This window comes from Bombina bombina, chromosome 5 (genome assembly GCF_027579735.1).
Source record: "Bombina bombina isolate aBomBom1 chromosome 5, aBomBom1.pri, whole genome shotgun sequence".
NCBI lineage: Eukaryota > Metazoa > Chordata > Amphibia > Anura > Bombinatoridae > Bombina > Bombina bombina.
In genome coordinates this window covers 23,725,492-23,744,556 of record NC_069503.1, presented here as the reverse complement: position 1 = coordinate 23,744,556, position 19,065 = coordinate 23,725,492, and the positions used below count along the sequence as shown (strand labels likewise).

At 44.2% G+C, this 19,065-nt stretch overlaps 1 protein-coding gene across 1 annotated transcript in view; it reads right to left on the bottom strand.

Moving 5' to 3' along the window:
• Positions 1-19,065, bottom strand: part of LOC128659717 (gastrula zinc finger protein XlCGF52.1) — a 60,402-nt gene that overhangs the window by 12,498 nt on the left and 28,839 nt on the right. Inside the window, exon 4 of the mRNA XM_053713291.1 lies at positions 12,960-13,061. Coding sequence (XP_053569266.1) covers positions 12,960-13,061 — 102 coding nt within the window. The remainder of the gene's footprint in view (positions 1-12,959; positions 13,062-19,065) is intronic.

The window sequence follows — 19,065 nt, the reverse complement described above, 5'->3', positions numbered from 1 at the left end:
ACCTCGAACCGTATCGAGGCAGCTTGCAATTGAATCTGAACGCCATGAGATCTTTCTCCGGCGTTCCCCATCTGAGACAAATCTCCGCAAACACCTTGGGGTGAAGAGACCATTCACCCGGATGAAAGAATGGTCTGCTGAGAAAGTCCGCTTCCCAGTTGTCCACACCTGGAACGTGAATCACTGAGATTGAGCAGTCGTGGGACTCCGCCCACTCCAGAATCCGAGACATCTCCCTCATCGCGAGGAAGCTCCTCGTACCCCACTGATGGTTGATGTAAGCCACCGAGGTAATATTGTCGGTCTGGAATCTGATGAAACTGACCGACTCCAGAGAAGGCCATGCCTTCAGAGCACTGTAAATTGCTCGTAATTCTAGGATGTTGATCGGAAGGAGAGACTCCTCCCTGGACCACTTTCCTTGACGGTCGCAAGAAGGATGTCCCCATGGACAGATGCTCTGGACGAATCCACCAAGAGAGGGAGTTCTGAGCGTCCATGGATATACGCTGTGATAGATCTGAATGATCGCCGTTCCACTGTCTCAACATGCACAATTGAAGAGGTTTGAGATGGAACCTGGCGAATGGGATGACATCTATGCTTGACACCATGAGACCTATCACCTCCATACATTGAGCCACTGACGGCTTGTGGAGGACTGAAGGGCCAGACAGGTGGATGCAAGCTTCCTGCGCCGCTGATCTGTGAGAAATATCTTCATGGACATTTAGTCTACTATCGTGCCCAGGAACTCCACTCTGTTGCTGGGAACCAGGGAACTCTTTCCTGCGCTGATCTTCCAACCGTGAGATTGGAGCAAAAGAAGAAGAGCCCTCGATTGATCCTCTGCGAGGCCGAGCAACGGTGCCTGAACTAGGATGTCATCCAAGTAAGGCGCCACCGCAATGCCCCTGGATCTGGCCACTGCAAGCAGCGCCCCCAGAACCTTTGTGAAGACTCTTGGGGCCGTCGCCAGATCAAAAGGAAGGACCACAAACTAGAAGTGTTGGTCAAGAAACGCAAATCTTAGGAACCTGAAGTGGTCCCTGTGAATTGGCCCATGAAGGTAAGCGTCCTTCAAGTCTACAGTTGTCATAAACTATCCCTCTTGAACTAGGGGCAGAATAGATCTGATCGTTTCCATTTTGAACGATGGAACACTCAGAAACTTGTTGAAACACTTGAGGTCCAGAATCGTCGGAATGTGCCCTCCTACTTTGGAACCACAAAAAGGTTGAAATAGTACTCTAGACCCCTTTCTGCTAGGGTACTGGTACAATAACCCCGAGAGAGGCGAGATCTCTCACACACTCTAGAAAGGCCTCTCTCTTCTTCGGTCTTGAAGACAGGTTTGACAGGAGGAATCTGACCTCGGCGGATGGGATCTGAACCCTATCCTGTAACCCTGGGAGACCACTTCTAGAACCCAAGGGTCCTGAACGTCCTGCAACCAAGCGCCTGAGAATAGAGATAATCTGCCCCCTATGTGATCTTATTCCAAGATTGAGCCAGCCTCCAAGATCCCTTGGACTGGTCCGCTTTCGTGTCGGGGCTGCTAGTGCTGGGCCTTGTCCACACGAAAGGGACGCAAAGTAGATCCTTTAGGCTTAGCCTTCTTATCCTGCAGTAGGAAAACTCCCTTGCCTCCCATATATAATCGAATCCAACCCTGGACCAAACAGGATCTTTCCTTGAAAAGGCAGGGACAACAGCCTTGCCTTAGAGGTCATGTCCGCAGACCAAGATTTTAGCCACAGAGCCCTGAGCGCTAAAACAGAAAAACCTGACACCTTAGCATTCAGGCGAATAATTTGCCTATTGGCATCACAAATAAAAGAATTTGCGATCTTCAGTACCTTAATCTTCTTCTGTATCTCGTCGATGGACTTCTCCCCCTCGATCATTTCACACAGGGATTCACACCAATATGTTGCATCTCCAGCAACCGCTGGCTTAAAAACAAACCCTGTGTGCTGAAACATCTTTCTTCAACATGTTTTCCAGCTTTTTATCCATGGGCTCTTTAAACGACGAACTATCCTCGAGGGGAATAGTCATCCGCTTTGCGAGCATAGAGATAGCCCCATCCATCTTAGGGATGGTCCCCCACAGCTCAAGCTGAGAGTCTGGAACAGGGAACAGTTTTTTAAAGGAAGAAGAAGGGGGAAAAGGAAGAACCTAATCACTCCCATTCGTTCTTAATAATATTAGTCTCAGGGTGCCAGGAATCAGACTGAGACGAGAAGTGCAAAAATAATCACACCTTTATTAATAACAAAAAATAATAAAAAGTCCACAAGTCAAATAACAAACCAGGAGTCAAAGCCAGAGTAGTCAGAGGAGCCGAGTCAGGAACCAGGAGGGACGTCAGACAGTGTCATAAACTATCCCTCTTGAACTAGGGGCAGAATAGATCTGATCGTTTCCATTTTGAACGATGGAACACTCAGAAACTTGTTTAAACACTTGAGGTCCAAAATCGGCGGAATGTGCCCTCCTACTTTGGAACCACAAAAACGTTGGAATAGTACTCTAGACCCCTTTCTGCTAGGGTACTGGTACAATAACCCCGAGAGAGGCGAGATCTCTCACACACTCTAGAAAGGCCTCTCTCTTCTCCAGTCTTGAAGAAAGGTTTGACAGGAGGAATCTGCCCTCGGCGGATGGGATCTGAACCCTATCCTGCAACCCTGGGAGACCACTTCTAGAACCCAAGGGTCCTGAACGTCCTGCAACCAAGCGTCTGAGAATAGAGATAATCTGCCCCCTACGTGATCTTATTCCAAGATTAAGCCAGCTTCCAAGGTCCCTTGGACTGGTCCGCTTTCGTGTCGGGGCTGCTGGCGCTGGGCGTTGTCCGCACGAAAGGGACGCAAAGTAGATCCTTTAGGCTTAGCCTTCTTATCCTGTAGTAGGAAAACTCCCTTGCCTCCCATATATAATCGAATCCAACCCTGGACCAAACAGGATCTTTCCTTGAAAAGGCAGGGACAACAGTCTTGCCTTAGAGGTCATGTCCGCAGACCAAGATTTTAGCCACAAAGCCCTGCGCGCTAAAACAGAAAAACCTGACACCTTAGAATTCAGGCGAATAATTTGCCTATTGGCATCACAGATGAAAGAATTTGCGATCTTCAGCACCTTAATCTTCTCCTGTATCTTGTTGATGGATGTTTCCCCCTCGATCATTTCACACAGGTATTCACACCAATATGTTGCAGCTCCAGCGACCGCTGGCTTAAAAACAAACCCTGTGTGCTGAAACATCTTTTTAAAACATGTTTTCCAGCTTTTTATCCATGGGCTCTTTAAACGACGAACTATCCTCGAGGGGAATAGTCATCCGCTTCGCGAGCAAAGAGATAGCCCCATCCATCTTAGGGATGGTCCCCCACAGCTCAAGCTGAGAGTCCGGAATGGGGAACAGCTTTTAAAAGGAAGAAGAAGGGGAAAAGGAAGAACCTAATCACTCCCATTCGTTCTTAATAATATTAGTGTCAGGGTGCCAGGAATCGGACTGAGACGAGAAGTGCATAAATAATCACACCTTTATTAATGACAAAAAATAATAAAAAGTCCACAAGTCAAATAAGCCAGGAGTCAAAGCCAGAGTAGTTAGAGGAGCCGAGTCAGGAGCCAAAGCGAGTAGTCAGAAGAGCCGAGTCAGGAACCTGGAGGGACGTCAGACAGCGAGGTAATACACAGGAACAGGAACTCACAAACAGGTCTGAGACAACGCAAGGGCAAAGCATACTGAACAAAGGCCCTTTAAATAATAAGTGATAACATCACAATTCTGAGACTGCAACCTGTCTCACACTGATGATGTACAACAGTCTAGCCATAAGAGGGCATGCAGGAAATGAGCAGCATCACACACTCTGCACCAGATTCAGCAAGAAAAGGTAAGCAAAATGGCTGCCAGCAGCACATGGCAAATAGAGCAGGGAAAAAAAACGTAGCCATCTTAACGGGAATCGGGAAAGACTGAGGTACTACCCTGTCCTCGTATACCTTGTCAAGCTTAGGAATCGCAGGTTCCTCCGGTATCTTAGGTTCCGGAACCTCCAGAGTATCAAGCACCTGCCGTAGCAGAAAGCGCAAATTCTCCATCCTAAATCTATAACCAGGCTCCTCTGCCGCCGGAGGTTTAGATGACATGGACTCCGACCCAAAAGGGGCCTCCTCCGACGAGTCGGAGTGGGCCTTGTAATCGTATACAGCCTTTGGATCTCCCATCAGCAAGGACAAACCCTGGGCCGGGCCGCTATGATAAACCCTATGCTTGCGCTTAGCAGAACGTGGTAAGGCATGGATCACCTTCAACACCGCCGATTCCAGTTGGTCCGCAAAGTCTCACAGCCAACGAATCTCTCCCGAAGGAGTAACGGTTGGACCCCGGGGTACTGCATGTGCAACCGGAGATGAATGTAGGGAACGCACATCTCGGGACGAAGAACCCTCAGAGGTGGACGGCTCAGTAGTACTAGACATCCGTTTACATTTAGATTGTTGTAACTTTACCAAGGCATGTGGAACATAGTTGAGCAGGTTGATCTACCAGAACCTCCTCACAATAAGCACAGGAATGAGACTTTATTAAGGAAGGAGAGCCTTCCAACGCGTCAGAGTCCACCATCGCTTGAACATTTGGTTAGACAAATTTTATTTATTAAAAAGGCATCTTTATACCACAAATGGCCGGGGCACTCACCACCTCCTAGGACCCGGACTACAAAAACCGCTACGTCTCCTGCGCCACAGATCAACTGGAAGGATAGATAGCCACACCCAGTCGCATGGAATGCCTGGTAGGACTGCCCCTGCACTAGGGAAAAGCGTGCCAAAAAATGGCCTCGCAAGATATCGTAAGTAACCTGAAAGTTCCACACATTGCCAGAGCCTCATCTCGCACATAACGCAGCAATGGCACAATAAACAATATCATGAATAAACTTCCCTGTTCAATAAACCCCCTTACAGGAATATTAACCCTTGATTCTGTAAAGATAAAAAAGGCGCCACACTGTGACCCTCTCTTCTATGTTATCATTATTAATAAAAAAATGAAACAATCTTACCAGAATCTACGCCGTGGAACAGGAACACGGCCCTTCAAGTGTGACAGGTTAGTAGCCTCGCTCCTGACACGGACTTGAGTGACGAAAGCAGTCAACGAAACTCGTCAACGCTGATTGCTTATGGACCAATTTAAAGTTTCCCTTTATATGATAAAATAAAGACATTAGCACCGGTATAAACATTGCATATTTCTAGCAACGATTCTCAATGCCGCTAAGGCAAAAAGAACAACACCTATGGCTATATCACAAAGAAAAAGGTTAACCCCTAAGTCTCTAACACATGCAAGAATGTGCCTGCCAACTGCCTCAACCATCCATAAAGGATTTTGTCCCATTAAAAAGCAGAGGGTGTTAACCCCTTTGGTGCCAGCCTTCTAGCCCTAGAAGAACAAAAAAGCACCTGCATTCTAGCCGTCCGGCAGTCAGACGACTCACAAAGTATGAGAGGATGCCGCTCCTCACAGAGACCTGTGTAAAAAGAAAGACAGTGTAAGCTTACTCTGGCTTTCTATACCAGTGCAGCAAAATGTTAGGAAAATGCAGCAAAGCCCACTTTACAAATTCCTCACTGCTTTAAAGCCACCACAGCCCTGCTGAAGAGACTAACGTGGAGTACAGCTAGACCCAAATTGTGATGGAAGGCCAGAGCAATCTTGCCCAGACTTCAAAATAAAAAAAAATCTTGATAGAAGAATCTTAATGAGGACACCTCATTACTTCACCTCTTCCTTGTACTAGGGCAAAGAGAATGGCTGGGGGTTGCGGGAAGGGAAGTGATACTTAACAGCTTTGCTGTGGTGCTCTTTGCCTCCTCCTGCTGGCCAGGAGTGATATTCCCAACAGTAATTGATGATGATCTGTGGACTCACCGTGTCATTAGAAAGAAATAGAGTATACTGTGGAAGAGGTACATCTTCACCCCAGGATCAAATCTTTACCAGTCCTAAAATTGCTTAATAATGGGGTTAGTCATGTGAAAGGGAATTCAAGAGTTAATGTTGTCGTGAACTTTGCTCACATGACCAGCAGAAGCTGGTAGTAGTATCTTGTGGCGCTGATAGAGCTAGATAGCAGAACAATTTGAATTAAGTATGTTGTGGGTGAGGGTTAATAAGAAGTGCAATTTTCTGCAAGTAATTTGTAAAGGTTAATTGGTAAACATCTACTCTGCTGTCAGGGAACAACACAAATCATGTTTTGTTATGGAATATGATTCTTCAACTGTTTTGATTTTATTGTAATACATCTTTGTCACCTCAAATTTTATTTGTCCCAAGTCTTCCCTTTTTAATGGTATGCCTCATTTCTGATAGTAAGATTTAATGCAGGCAATACAGATACATAGAGTTTTTTTTGCTCAGCAGTAATTCAGCTGTCATATAGGATATCCTTTAATCATATTTTTGAATAAATACAAGGAAAATATTAACGTCACCCAAAACAGACTAGCACTTGCAGAATGGCTTTCGAAGAGGCCCAATAGACATACGTGAATTAAAAAAAACACAACAATTTAAAAATGTAATGTCCTGCAAAATAATTAAGCACATTATTTATTGTATCTACTTTTGCAGTCATTTTAATCTGAAAAATAATGTACAACTCAGATTCCCGACCCCATGCAATCATCTATATCTGCCATAATTGCCCACAGCAAGAGATAAGATAAACAACATCCAAGTGGTGTGTCCCTGAACTGCTAAATAAACCAAACTGTGCTAACAAAAAGTAAATTTATGCTTACCTGATAAATTAATTTCTTCTACGATACGACAAGTCCACAGATTTCATCCTTACTTGTGGGATATTAACCTACTGCTAACAGGAAGTGGCAAAGAGCTGTATATATAGCTCCTCCCTTCCCTCCACCCCCAGTCATTCGACCAAAGGTTTAGGAAGAGAAAGGAAAAGCTAAAGGTGCAGAGGTGACTGAAGTTATAAAAAATAAAATATAATTTAAATCTGTCTGAAAAATGACAGGGAGGGTCGTGGACTCGTCGTATCGTAGAAGAAATTAATTTATCAGGTAAGCATAAATTTACTTTTCTTTTACAAGATACGACGAGTCCACGGATTTCATCCTTACTTGTGGGATACAATACCAAAGCTACAGGACACGGATGAAACGGGAGGGACAAGACCGAGACCTAAACGGAAGGCACCACTGCTTGAAGAACTTTTCTCCCAAAAACAGCCTCAGAAGAAGCAAAAGTATCAAATCTGTAAAATTTGGAAAAAGTATGAAGAGACGACCAAGTCGCAGCCTTGCAAATCTGTTCAACAGAAGCATCGTTTTGAAAGGCCCATGTGGAAGCCACAGCTCTAGTAGAATGAGCCGTAATTCTTTCAGGAGGCTGCTGTCCAGCAGTCTCATATGCCAGACAGATGATACTCCTCAGCCAAAAAGAAAGAGAGGTAGCCGTAGCTTTCTGACCCCTACACTTTCCAGAATAAACAATGAATAATGAAGATGATTGACGGAAATCCTTAGTTGCCTGCAAGTAAAACTTCAAGGCACGGACCACGTCCAGGTTATGTAACAGACACTCCTTCTTAGATGAAGGATTAGGACACAAGGAAGGAACAACAATTTCCTGATTAATATTCTTATTTGAAACAACCTTAGGAAGGAATCCAGGTTTGGTACGCAAAACCACCTTACCAGAATGAAAGATAAGGCGAGTTGCATTGTAATGCAGAAAGCTCAGAAACTCTACGAGCCGAAGAAATAGCAAACAAAAACAAAACTTTCCAAGATAATAACTTAATATCTATGGAATGCATGGGTTCAAACGGAACCCCTTGAAGAACTCTAAGAACTAAATTTAATCTCCAAGGAGGAGTAATTGGTCTAAATACAGGCTTAATTCTGGTTAGAGTCTGACAAAAAGACTGAACATCTGGAACATCTGCCAAATGTTTGTGAAGCAAAATTGACAAAGCAGAAATCTGTCCCTTTAAGGAACTCGCTGATAACCCTGTCTCCAATCCTTCTTGGAGAAAAGACAGAATCCTGGGAATCCTAACTTTACTCCATGAGTAGCCCTTGGATTCACACCAAAAAAGATATTTAAACCATATCTTATGATAGATCTTTCTAGTAACAGGCTTACGTGCCTGTATCAAAGTATCAATGACCGAATCTGAGAATCCCCGCTTAGATAAAATCAAGCGTTCAATCTCCAAGCAGTCAGCTGCAGAGAATTTAGATTTGGATGTTGGAAAGGTCCTTGAATGAGAAGGTCCTGTCTCAAAGTAAGTTTCCACGGTGGCAGAGAGGACATGTCCACTAGATCCGCATACCAAGTCCTGCGTGGCCACGCAGGTGCGGTCAGGATTATTGAAGCTCTCTCCTGTTTGATCCAAGCAATCACGCGTGGAAGGAGAGGAAATGGTGGAAACACATAAGCTAGGCTGAACGACCTAGGCACTGCCACGGCATCTATCAGTTCGGCCTGGGGACCCTCGACCTGGATCCGTATCTTGGAAGCTTGGCATTCTGCCGAGATGACATCAGATCCAGTTCCGGTCTGCCCCATCGGAGAATCAGTGAGGCAAACACCTCCGGGTGGAGTTCCCACTCCCCCGGATGAAAAGTCTGTCGACTTAGAAAATCCGCTTCCCAGTTCTCTAATTCTGGGATGTAGATTGCCGACAGATAACAAGAGTGGGCCTCCGCCCATCGAATTATCTTGGACACTTCTATCATCGCTAAGGAACTCCTCGTTCCCCCCTGATGATTGATATAAGCTACAGTCGTGATATTGTCCGACTGGAATCTGATGAATTTGGCCGAAGCCAACTGAGGCCATGCCTGAAGCGCATTGAATATTACTCTCAATTCCAGAATATTGATTGGAAGAAGAGACTCCACCTGAGACCATACACCCTGAGCCTTCAGGGAATTCCAGGCTGGCGTCCGTTGTCACTATCACCCACGAGGGTCTGCGGAAACACGTCCCCTGGGACAGATGATCCAGTGACAACCACCAAAGAAGAGAGTCTCTTTGTCTCTTGATCCAGATTTATCTGAGGAGATAAATTTGCATAGTCCCCATTCCACTGCCTGAGCATGCACAGCTGCAGTGGTCTGAGATGAAAACGAGCAAATGGAATGATGTCCATTGCCGCTAACATTAATCCAATTACCTCCATACACTAAGACACTGATGGCCGAGGAATGGACTGAAGGGCTCGGCAAGTATTTAGAATCTTTGATTGTCTGATCTCCGTCAGAAATATTTTCATGTCTAAAGAGTCTATCAGAGTTCCCAAGAAGGGAACCCTTGTCCGTGGAACTAGCAAACTCTTTTCTAGGTTCACCTTCCAACCGTGAGTTCTCAGAAAGGACAACACTGTGTCTGTATGAGATTTCGTCAGATTATAAATTGACGCCTGAATCAAAATATCGTCCAGATAAGGCGCCACTGCTATGCCCCGCGGTCTGAGAATCGCCAGAAGGGACCCTAGAACCTGTTTGAATATCCTGGGTGCTGTGGCCAACCCAAAGGGAAGAGCCACGAACTGAAAATGTTTGTCCAGGAAGGCAAACCTTAGGAACTGATGATGATCCTTGTGAAAAGGGATATGAAGGTATGCATCCTTCAAGTCCACGGTAGTCATATATTGACCCTCCTGGATCATTGGCAAAATTGTTCGGATAGTCTCCATCTTGAACGATGGGACTCTGAGAAACTTGTTTAGACACTTGAGATCTAAAATGGGTCTGAAAGTTTCCTCTTTTTTGGGAACCACGAAAAGATTTGAGTAAAACCCCTGTCCCTGTTCCAGTGTTGGAATGGGACAAATTACTCCCATGGTAGAGAGGTCTTTTACACAACGTAAGAACGCCTCTCTTTTTATCTGGTCTGAAAGAAGAAATCTCCCTCTTGGGAGAAAATCCTTGAATTCCAGTTGATACCCGTGGGTCACGATTTCCAATGCCCAGGGGTCCTGAACATCTCTTGCCCAAGCCTGGGCAAAGAAAGAAAGTCTGCCCCCTACTAGATCCGGTCCCGGATCGGGGGCCGCCCCTTCATGCTGTCTTTGTAGCAGCAGCAGGCTTCTTGGGTTGTTTACCTTTGTTCTAAGCCTGGTTGGGTCTCCAGAAAGATTTGGACTGAGCAAAATTCCCTTCCTGCTTTGTGGAGGAAGAGGAAGCAGAGGGTACTCCTTTAAAATTTCGAAAGTAACGAAAATTATTTTGTCTACCCCTCATCTTAACAGACTTATCCTGAGGAAGGGCGTGACCTTTACCTCCAGTAATGTCAGAAATAATTTCCTTCAACTCAGGCCCAAATTCTTACCCTTGAAAGGAATAGCTAAAAGCTTAGATTTTGATGACACATGAGCAGACCATGATTTTAACCATAACGCTCTACGCGCTAAAATGGCAAATCCTGCATTTTTCACCGCCAATTTAGCAATTTGAAAAGCGGTATCTGTAATAAAAGAATTAGCTAGCTTGAGAGCCTTAATTCTATCCAAAATGTCCTCTAAAGAGGTCTCAACCTTCAGAGACTCTTCTAGAGCATCAAACCAAAAAGCTGCTGCAGTAGTAACTGGAACAATGCAAGCTGTTGGTTGTAAATGAAAACCCTGATGAATAAATAATTTCTTATTCAACTTCTTATCCATAGGGTCTTTAAAAGCACAACTGTCTTCAATAGGTATAGTTGTACACTTAGCCAGGGTAGAAATAGCTCCCTCCACCTTAGGGACAGACTGCCAAGAGTCCCGACTGGTGTCTGATATGGGATACATTTTCTTGAAATTAGGAGGAGGAGAGAACGGTATACCCGGTCTATCCCATTCCTTTTTTATAATTTCCGAAATTCTTTTAGGAACCGGAAAAACATCAGTGTAAATAGGTACCTCTAGATATTTGTCCATTTTACACAATTTTTCTGGAGGTATCACAATAGGGTCACAATCATCCAGAGTCGCTAAAACCTCCCGGAGTAACAGGCAGAGGTGTTCAAGCTTAAATTTAAAGGACATGACGTCCGAATCTGTCTGAGGTAACATACTTTCAGGGTCTGAAAGTTTTCCCTCAGACAACAATTCCCTGACCCCCAACTCAGAGCCCTGTGAGGGTACATCGGAAATAGCCAACAAAGCATCAGAGGATTCAGTATTCACATTAATACCTGACCTACTGCGTTTACCCTGTAACACTGGTAACTTAGATAATACCTCTGTAAGGGTAGTTGACATAACTACAGCCATATCCTGGAGAGTAAAAGAATTAGACGCACTTGAAGTACTTGGCGTCGCTTGTGTGGGCGTTAAAGGTTGTGACACTTGGGGAGAATTAGATGGCATATCCTGATTCTCTTCAGACTGAGAATCATCCTTAGGCACACTTTCTTTACCTAAAATATGCTTTTTACATTGTAAGGCCCTTTCAGTACAAGAGGTACACAAAGTAAGAGGGGGTTCCACAATGGCTTCTAAACACATAGAACAATTAGTTTCCTCAATGTCAGACATGTTGAACAGACTAGTACTAGCCACACTAGTAGTAAATCCCCTCAAATATTGATTCCAAACAACTTTTAGAAAAAAAAGAGTACTGCGCCTTTAAGAAATAAAAAGTGCAACAATTTTTCTCAACCTGCCTAAAGCGATTGAAATTGCTAAAACAATCAAATATAATAATTTAATTTGCCCAAAAATTATTGCACCCTTTGGATAAATGATGAATTTACCCTCTAAGAAGCATTTTAATGACAAAATATACTTTAATAGAAAAAAATGACCCCTGCCCCAGGGTACTGCAAAAATGACTTGACAACGATCCGGTGAGCAGAACTCAACTCTAGGCCCCACCGGAGCAAATGCCTGCTGCCTTCTCAGTCAGAGTAAACTGCGCGTCTGAGTGCGCAAAATAGGCCCCACCCATCACGGATGTCGTCTGAATAGTTTGTTTAACCGCATGGTAAGCGGTTTGGAAAATAAGCCATGTGGTCCCCTGAACCTCTTATAATAACAAACTGCAGCCCTACTGACTTTAATTATGTAATGTCAAGCTGCCTCTCCCAGTGTCCAGCCCCATACAGATATAAGCAATATGTATGAGCTATAAGGATTTTCAGTAACACCCTCAGTGATACAGGTCTACTGCTTACCCCTTCCCTTGCAGGGAAAAATGTCAGCCAATTCTGATATAACAAGTCTCCTCAGAAATAAAAGACTGAACATACCTCAATGCTGCTTGTAGCATGACACCGTTCTCCACACTGAAGATTTCTATTGTACTACCTTCAGAAGCTCTGTGGGAACCAAAATGGATCTTAGTTACATCTGCTAAGATCATCAACCTCAGGGCAGAAATCTTCATCCATATCTCCCTGAGGAAAATAGTACACACCGGTAGTACACACCGGTACCATTTAAAATAAAAAAACTTCTTGATTGAAGAATCTAAAACTAACACCTCACTTTACCTCTTCCTATTACTAACACAGGCAAAGAGAATGACTGGAGGTGGAGGGAAGGGAGGAGCTATATATACAGCTCTGCTGGGGTGCACTTTGCCACTTTCTGTTAGCAGGAGGTTAATATCCCACAAGTAAGGATGAAATCCGTGGACTCGTCGTATCTTGTAGAAGAAAGGGCAGTTTTAAATGCATCAATTAATGTCTCATTATTATCCATAATGGTCATTAGAAGATCAAACTCCTAAGATTATTTCATGCAAGTTATCAAATGGCTCCACCATGCATGACATTCAGATAATATTCTAGGTGCAGAGATCTCCTTCCCCTACACTTTATGGCTGACAATATTTTAGTCATTTAGAACAAACAATAATTAAATGAAGAGCCCTGATAAGACAACATTAGAAGAATACGTTTATAAGTTTCTCACCATCAACTGTGGATCCAATTTTTACAATATTTATTGAGGTCAGATGATCTTCAATATCCGTCTCTTCTTGTTCCGACTTCACCTCTAAAATCTCTAGAAAACCTGTCAACAACAAATAAAAAGCCATCATATATAGCAGGTAATGGGTTTATCTTGTTATATTCTCCTGTAATACTGGTGTAAAATTTACTTGTTTTAAAGCAAATATTACTAGTTACAGAGCCCACCAATAATGTCAGACCCTTGCATTGCATGACTCTTACAAGCCTCATCTATGCACTGGTGGGTTAAGGGTCATGTTCAGATCAAACACACAAACGGATTGTAATAGCGCTGGTCTTCCCAGTGCTATTAGTGCTACCTGAATCAGATATTTATATTATTCAAACAATTATCCCAATGTGATGACAACATAGAAGAAGAATTGGAGTCATAGAAATTGTACTGAATTATATAAAGATCTAAAAACAGATCCCTCAGCAACACTACTTAACAAGCATACGTGTAGTGAGGGTTACTGACCAAAACTCTACATGTAATGTTCTCTTAAGACATGACAGAAGAAGTGCAAATATCGTCACAATAAAAAAACACAGCAGAAAACAAACACTCATGTGCTATACTAAGAGCTCGATGATATATTCTTCACCTGCTCAAACCTTCTTTTTCCAGCTGACTCTCGCAGGGCTGCCCCAGTGCAATGATCGTAAAAAAGGGGCAGTCCCTGCGAGTTGCGAGATGACTCCTATTAAAAGTATTGGAGCTCGCTGGTTAGGGAAACTTCGCTCCTTAGTACGAAGTTATCAGGGAGCAGGGGGAGCACATTAGAATCCTGCAGCTAATATAACTCACATTACGCTGCTTTCTGCTTATAGCATCTTACATTTGCCTATATGTTCGTATGCATTTGTTTTTCTATTGGGGTTATAAGTGTTCGTATTGTTTTGAGAAAAGCTCGCCACCTTTTAGTTGGCGAGAAAAAACTGATATCTGCAGTGCGAAAATCTTTATAGAATTACGCTTGGATTAGTGAGAAATTGTCATATACGTCCATGGAACGCCCATGTTCAGCCCATTTTACGAAAAAACAACAATTACGCTTTGCATTTTGTATTTATAAATTCAAACTTCTGTGTGATTTTCGCACATCCAGTGTACTACAATTACGATTTACGCTGTGCATATTTAATTTGATTTATTCCTGTGTAAATTACATACTAATTTAACTTTTTTGTTAACTTACGATTTTTGGTGAAGAATTTTGTTATGGTTTTTGGTGAACCTTAACAATACAATTTTTCCCTGCTTATTTTTGTGTGAATGGTTCAAATATTTGTTTTGTATCATGTTTAAAATACGAATTTTGTTGTGCACATTTCATATGAAAATGCAGTATACGCCCCTTAGCGAGACACCCTGTTATCAGGGTAAAAAGTGGCTTTAGATCATTCCACCAGGGAAATAGAAGGACTGGCGAGCATTCATTAACAATCTCGCCAGCCCAGAGAGCTTTCAATCATTGAGCCCTAAGTGTGTGGCAGTGGAGGCTGTTTATTAGGGACGGTAGGGGTTGCGCCCCACAAATTTTTGGGGAAAAAAAAAAAATGCCATTGTGGTTTGACAATTAGGAATAGGTGTTTGTTTTTTTTTGCTTTTTTTAGGTTTCTTTTCTTAATTTTTTTTTTTTTGGTAATCTGCCCTGTTTGAAAGGACTTTGCACAAGCTTTGTCTGTGCCTTTAAGTGATTTTCTGACGTCACCTATCTGTTAGCATTAGGATGTCTAGGCACAGGCAATCTTCTAAGCTCCTATTGGCTGAAAGGAGCATGTGGGGGCCTGGGGGGAGGTCTACATGGAGCTTGTGAGTCCGGATGGAGAAGTAGCAGATCGGCACGGCAATAAGAAGATATACTCACTCACTGTTCACAGATAAAGCAATTACAGGTATTAGTTAATTTACCAACTTGCCAATTTGCATACAGCAATTACACATACTGTAATTTAAAGCAAGTCAATATAGCCGTGCATCAATGCTATCTCCTGCTCGAGTTTGCATTGGTGCCTGCATGGTCGCGTTACCCTACCCTGCATGTTTCTGTAATCTACTTCTAGCCAGTCACAGCAAAATATAATTGAGCAAGATTCTGCAGTGAGGGCCCCTGGGTATCAGAGTACTGCCGCGTTGATAATCAGACTAAGCTACTTTAGCTTGTGTGGCTGACTTTCCATCTTGCTATGGCCTAAGCAGCGAGATTGACTGTAATTGCCACTGGGGACCGTGCATGGATGGATCTAAATGGGCAACATTGACAACTGAGACTCAGGTAGCATGTTATTTTTACAGGAGCCGGCAGCTAATAGTTGTGTGCAATACCGCGTCCTGATGCAGACCAGAAAAGACACCACGGGTACCTGGTGATTAAAGGGTGTGGTTTGTTCCTGTACAGCACCAAGACCACATGCAGAAATGAACACTTCTGTGACTCAGTGTTGCACAGGATGAAAGCGCACCCTTTAATTACTGGGTCCCTGTGGTGTCTGTATACTGTTTCAGGACGCGGCATTGCACGCAACTGTTAGATGCCAGCTCCTGTAAAAACATGCTACCGTAGTACCTGAGTTTCAGTATTCAATGTTGCTGTGTGTAGATCCCTCGTTGCAAGCTAGTTTGCTTTAGTACTGCACCGTGATCTGCTGGTGTTGCGTGCAGTGGCGACTGTCTTATGTGCTTGGCGCGCACTGCCCCTTGAAACGTTCTTTCTGTTAGCAGCTGTTTAGGTAGAAATGCAGCACAGCAGTTACAATTTACAAGTTAAGACTGAGTTTCAATTTTTTTCACCAACACGGCTCAATGCAAACTCATTTTAGATGTCATGCAGCTAGCCATGGGTTGTAGGTTTGTGAACTCACAATGTTAAATGTATCAGGCCAACTTTGGGTTCTAAATGACTAATCGTTTGGAACATCCTATTATTACATTAACTATACTGTGACAGTGAAATCGTTAAGAATACATGTGCAACAAAAAATAAATTGTGTTTCAAGCCCTCTATGACTCTAAACATCCGAGGTAACGGACCTAGTCCAAAAAGTTGGCAACGTCCAAATACAAAGAATACAAAATTCTCTGAACCACACCTCAGAAAAAAAAAGGAAGGGGCCCCAAGGAAGAACAACTCTGACCAATGTGTAAATTAGCTTGTCAGGACAGTAGTTGCAGAACCCAAAGGCTTGAAACCGAATTTAAAACAGCTTGCAAGCACACAATCAAGGTGCAAATAGCTGCAGCTAGTTTTACCTAGGACCGATCCAGATCCGGACTCCAAAATTTCAGACAAGAGATATGACAAAAAAGCCAGAGCCCCGGAACCAGAGCCCGGTCAATGTTCTAACCCCCTGAGGACCATCCAGTGATCTCATATGGAGAAGTGCATCCTGCAGTCCACTCCTATGTCCCAATGTCCCTGGACATTAGACTCTCGAAAGAGATACAGACCAAAGAGGCCAAGGAGACATCTTAAAAGGTCTAGGAAGAGGGCAACCAGCATCCAAATGTGCAACTGGATCCCGGACCCTCTGCTTTAAACCCAAAGAGTTAGATCTCTTAGAGAGTCGAAAGGGAACACCCCCCTCTAAAGACCACGGGGTTACAAGGGACAGGTTCCCAACCAGTCCGCAGGATGAGAGAAGTCCGTAGGATGAGAAGATAATATCTCCAAAAGACCCTTACAGGATCAGGCTCCTGGAAATCCTGTACCTCACAGGAAAACACAGTGGGAGCCTCACAACTCCTGGCAGACAAGTCGACCAGGGGAGAATGCCGGGGGAAAAACAAAAGGGAAGAACCCCAAACCCCTGCGCTCCCACAGAAGAGCATGCAACATACTAAAGAAGGAAGCAAAAGGGACTTCCAAACACAGATGACCCGACTACCCAAGAAGGGGACAAGTAGCCCCAGCCACCTACGAGAGGTGCCTGGGACTAGCCACAAAAATTAGACATCCAGAAGATACCAAGAGTGAAAACGAAATCGCTATAAATTTGGTACCCCCAATGCTTCGAGGTCATTCAACCTCCAAACCCAATGGAAACTTCGGTTCCAAGACCAAAAGGCCTCTCACGATAAGCCTCAGCCAGCTCCAATCCAGGAAACCCCTAAGTGTAGTACATGGGCTTGGATTCAAACCCCTAAACTTGAGTTTGATAATCAGACATGTTACCACTAAGCCACAGTAGAGGCCCACACAATAGTAGAAACGGAAGGTGGACCAAAGCAGCACTCCGCCTTCTAAAATGGAGGCAACAAGAAAACACGAACACTTATCAAAGTGAACAACTCAGCACCTGACAGGGTAACCGATAGACCGGCACCACGTGGGTGACATGAACCATAAGGAACAGCATCTAGTGCCCGACCAGGTCCCGCCTGGCACGAGAACACTCCGAAACTGTCCAAGGTCAAAGGAAAATCGAGGCCCCAGAAGGGATCGATAACAAACTATAAACATAACTATGCATTATATAGTACTGCGCAACTTGCGAGGAAGTGCCCACGCGGCCACAAAATCACAAGTATCAGTTCCAGAGAAGAAATGTTCCTAAAACAGAAACTATAACAAACATGAGCTTCGTAAAACAAATTAAACACATCCTAACCGGATCAAATAAAATGAAGGCAGCACCCGTGGGTGAACTCCCAAGGAGAATGGGCACGCCAACGGGCCTATTAGAAGCCCCAAAACATGTCTTAGTAGTAAATTAAGGCGTGCCAGTCTATAACGGAAGGCAAAATGTTCCCTCGCCGGCTTGATGGAGGGGCCCCTGAATCCTCAGAGGCCATCACTTCCCCAGAAGGTCGAACTGACTAAGGCGATCTCAATCTCGACGGACCCTGGTTAACAGAACACGGACAGTATCTTAGAAATACTTCTCTTGGGAGATATAAATGTGCCAGCGCAATAGATATGGCCATGCGGAACCGTGCCGTAACCTCTGGAGGAAACAAGCCGCCTTCTGGAGAAGGAGTAACGGCCATAGGGACACCTGCTTGTGTAGTGAAAGAAAGTTCTGGGGCACGCGCCTCACTGGACATGAAATCCTCAGGGGCGGATGGCTCAACGCACTCTACGCTCCCTGAATCGGGGGAAGGGAGTACTCAAGCACGGCAATCGGAACATAACTGATGGGCTTGGATAAGCCGGGCCATTTCATACTCCTCACAAGACGTATACTCTGAGTCGGAGATGTCAGTCTCTAAAAAATCAGAATCCTCCATAACTTGGAGATTGCAAATATGGACAAAAACTAAACGGCACCTTACAACCCCAATGGCTGGGGCACTCGCCACCTCCTGTGAACCAGATAACCAACAAACAGATTCTCTCCATCGGCACTCGGTCAGAGTATGGAAATGGAAATACAACGTGACCACACCCGGTCCTGCGGTGCACTGTGTAAGCTTAGCAAAAAAGCCACGCCAGTCCAAAAAGATCAGGCCGTTATGTTGTGAATAGTCCTGAGCCAAGCATCACTACACATTACCAGACAGAATCACATAACAAACATGATTAAAGTCCCCCTTGCTCAATAACCCCCCACAGGCGATATTAACCCTTGATTCCATAAGATAAAAGGAGTCCCACTAGGACCCTGACTTCTTTCGTTAACATTACATTCGCATAATCAAATACATTTAAACGATCTTACCAGTATCTACGCCATGGAACAGGAACATGGCCCTTCAAGTGTGACAGATAGTAGCATAGCTTCTGACATGGACTTGAGTGAATGAAGGCAGGCAGTGAAACTCGTCAACGCTGATTGCCAAAGAGCTTTTAACATGAGTCAGGATGGTTTCGCAGAGACGACACTCCCTGCATCTTTGGACTCTAACTTTCATCCATGCTCTCACTGACAGGCTGACATGATTACTTAAAACTCCAGTCCCATTTCGAAGAGTACTACCCTCCATAAGAGACCATCTTCAAACTTCTGACACTTCTCTGTCAACCTCCTGTGACGAAAGGCAAAGAATGACTGGGGGATGAGGGAAGTGGGGGAGGTATTTAAGCCTTTGGCTGGGGTGTCTTTGCCTCCTCCTTGTGGCC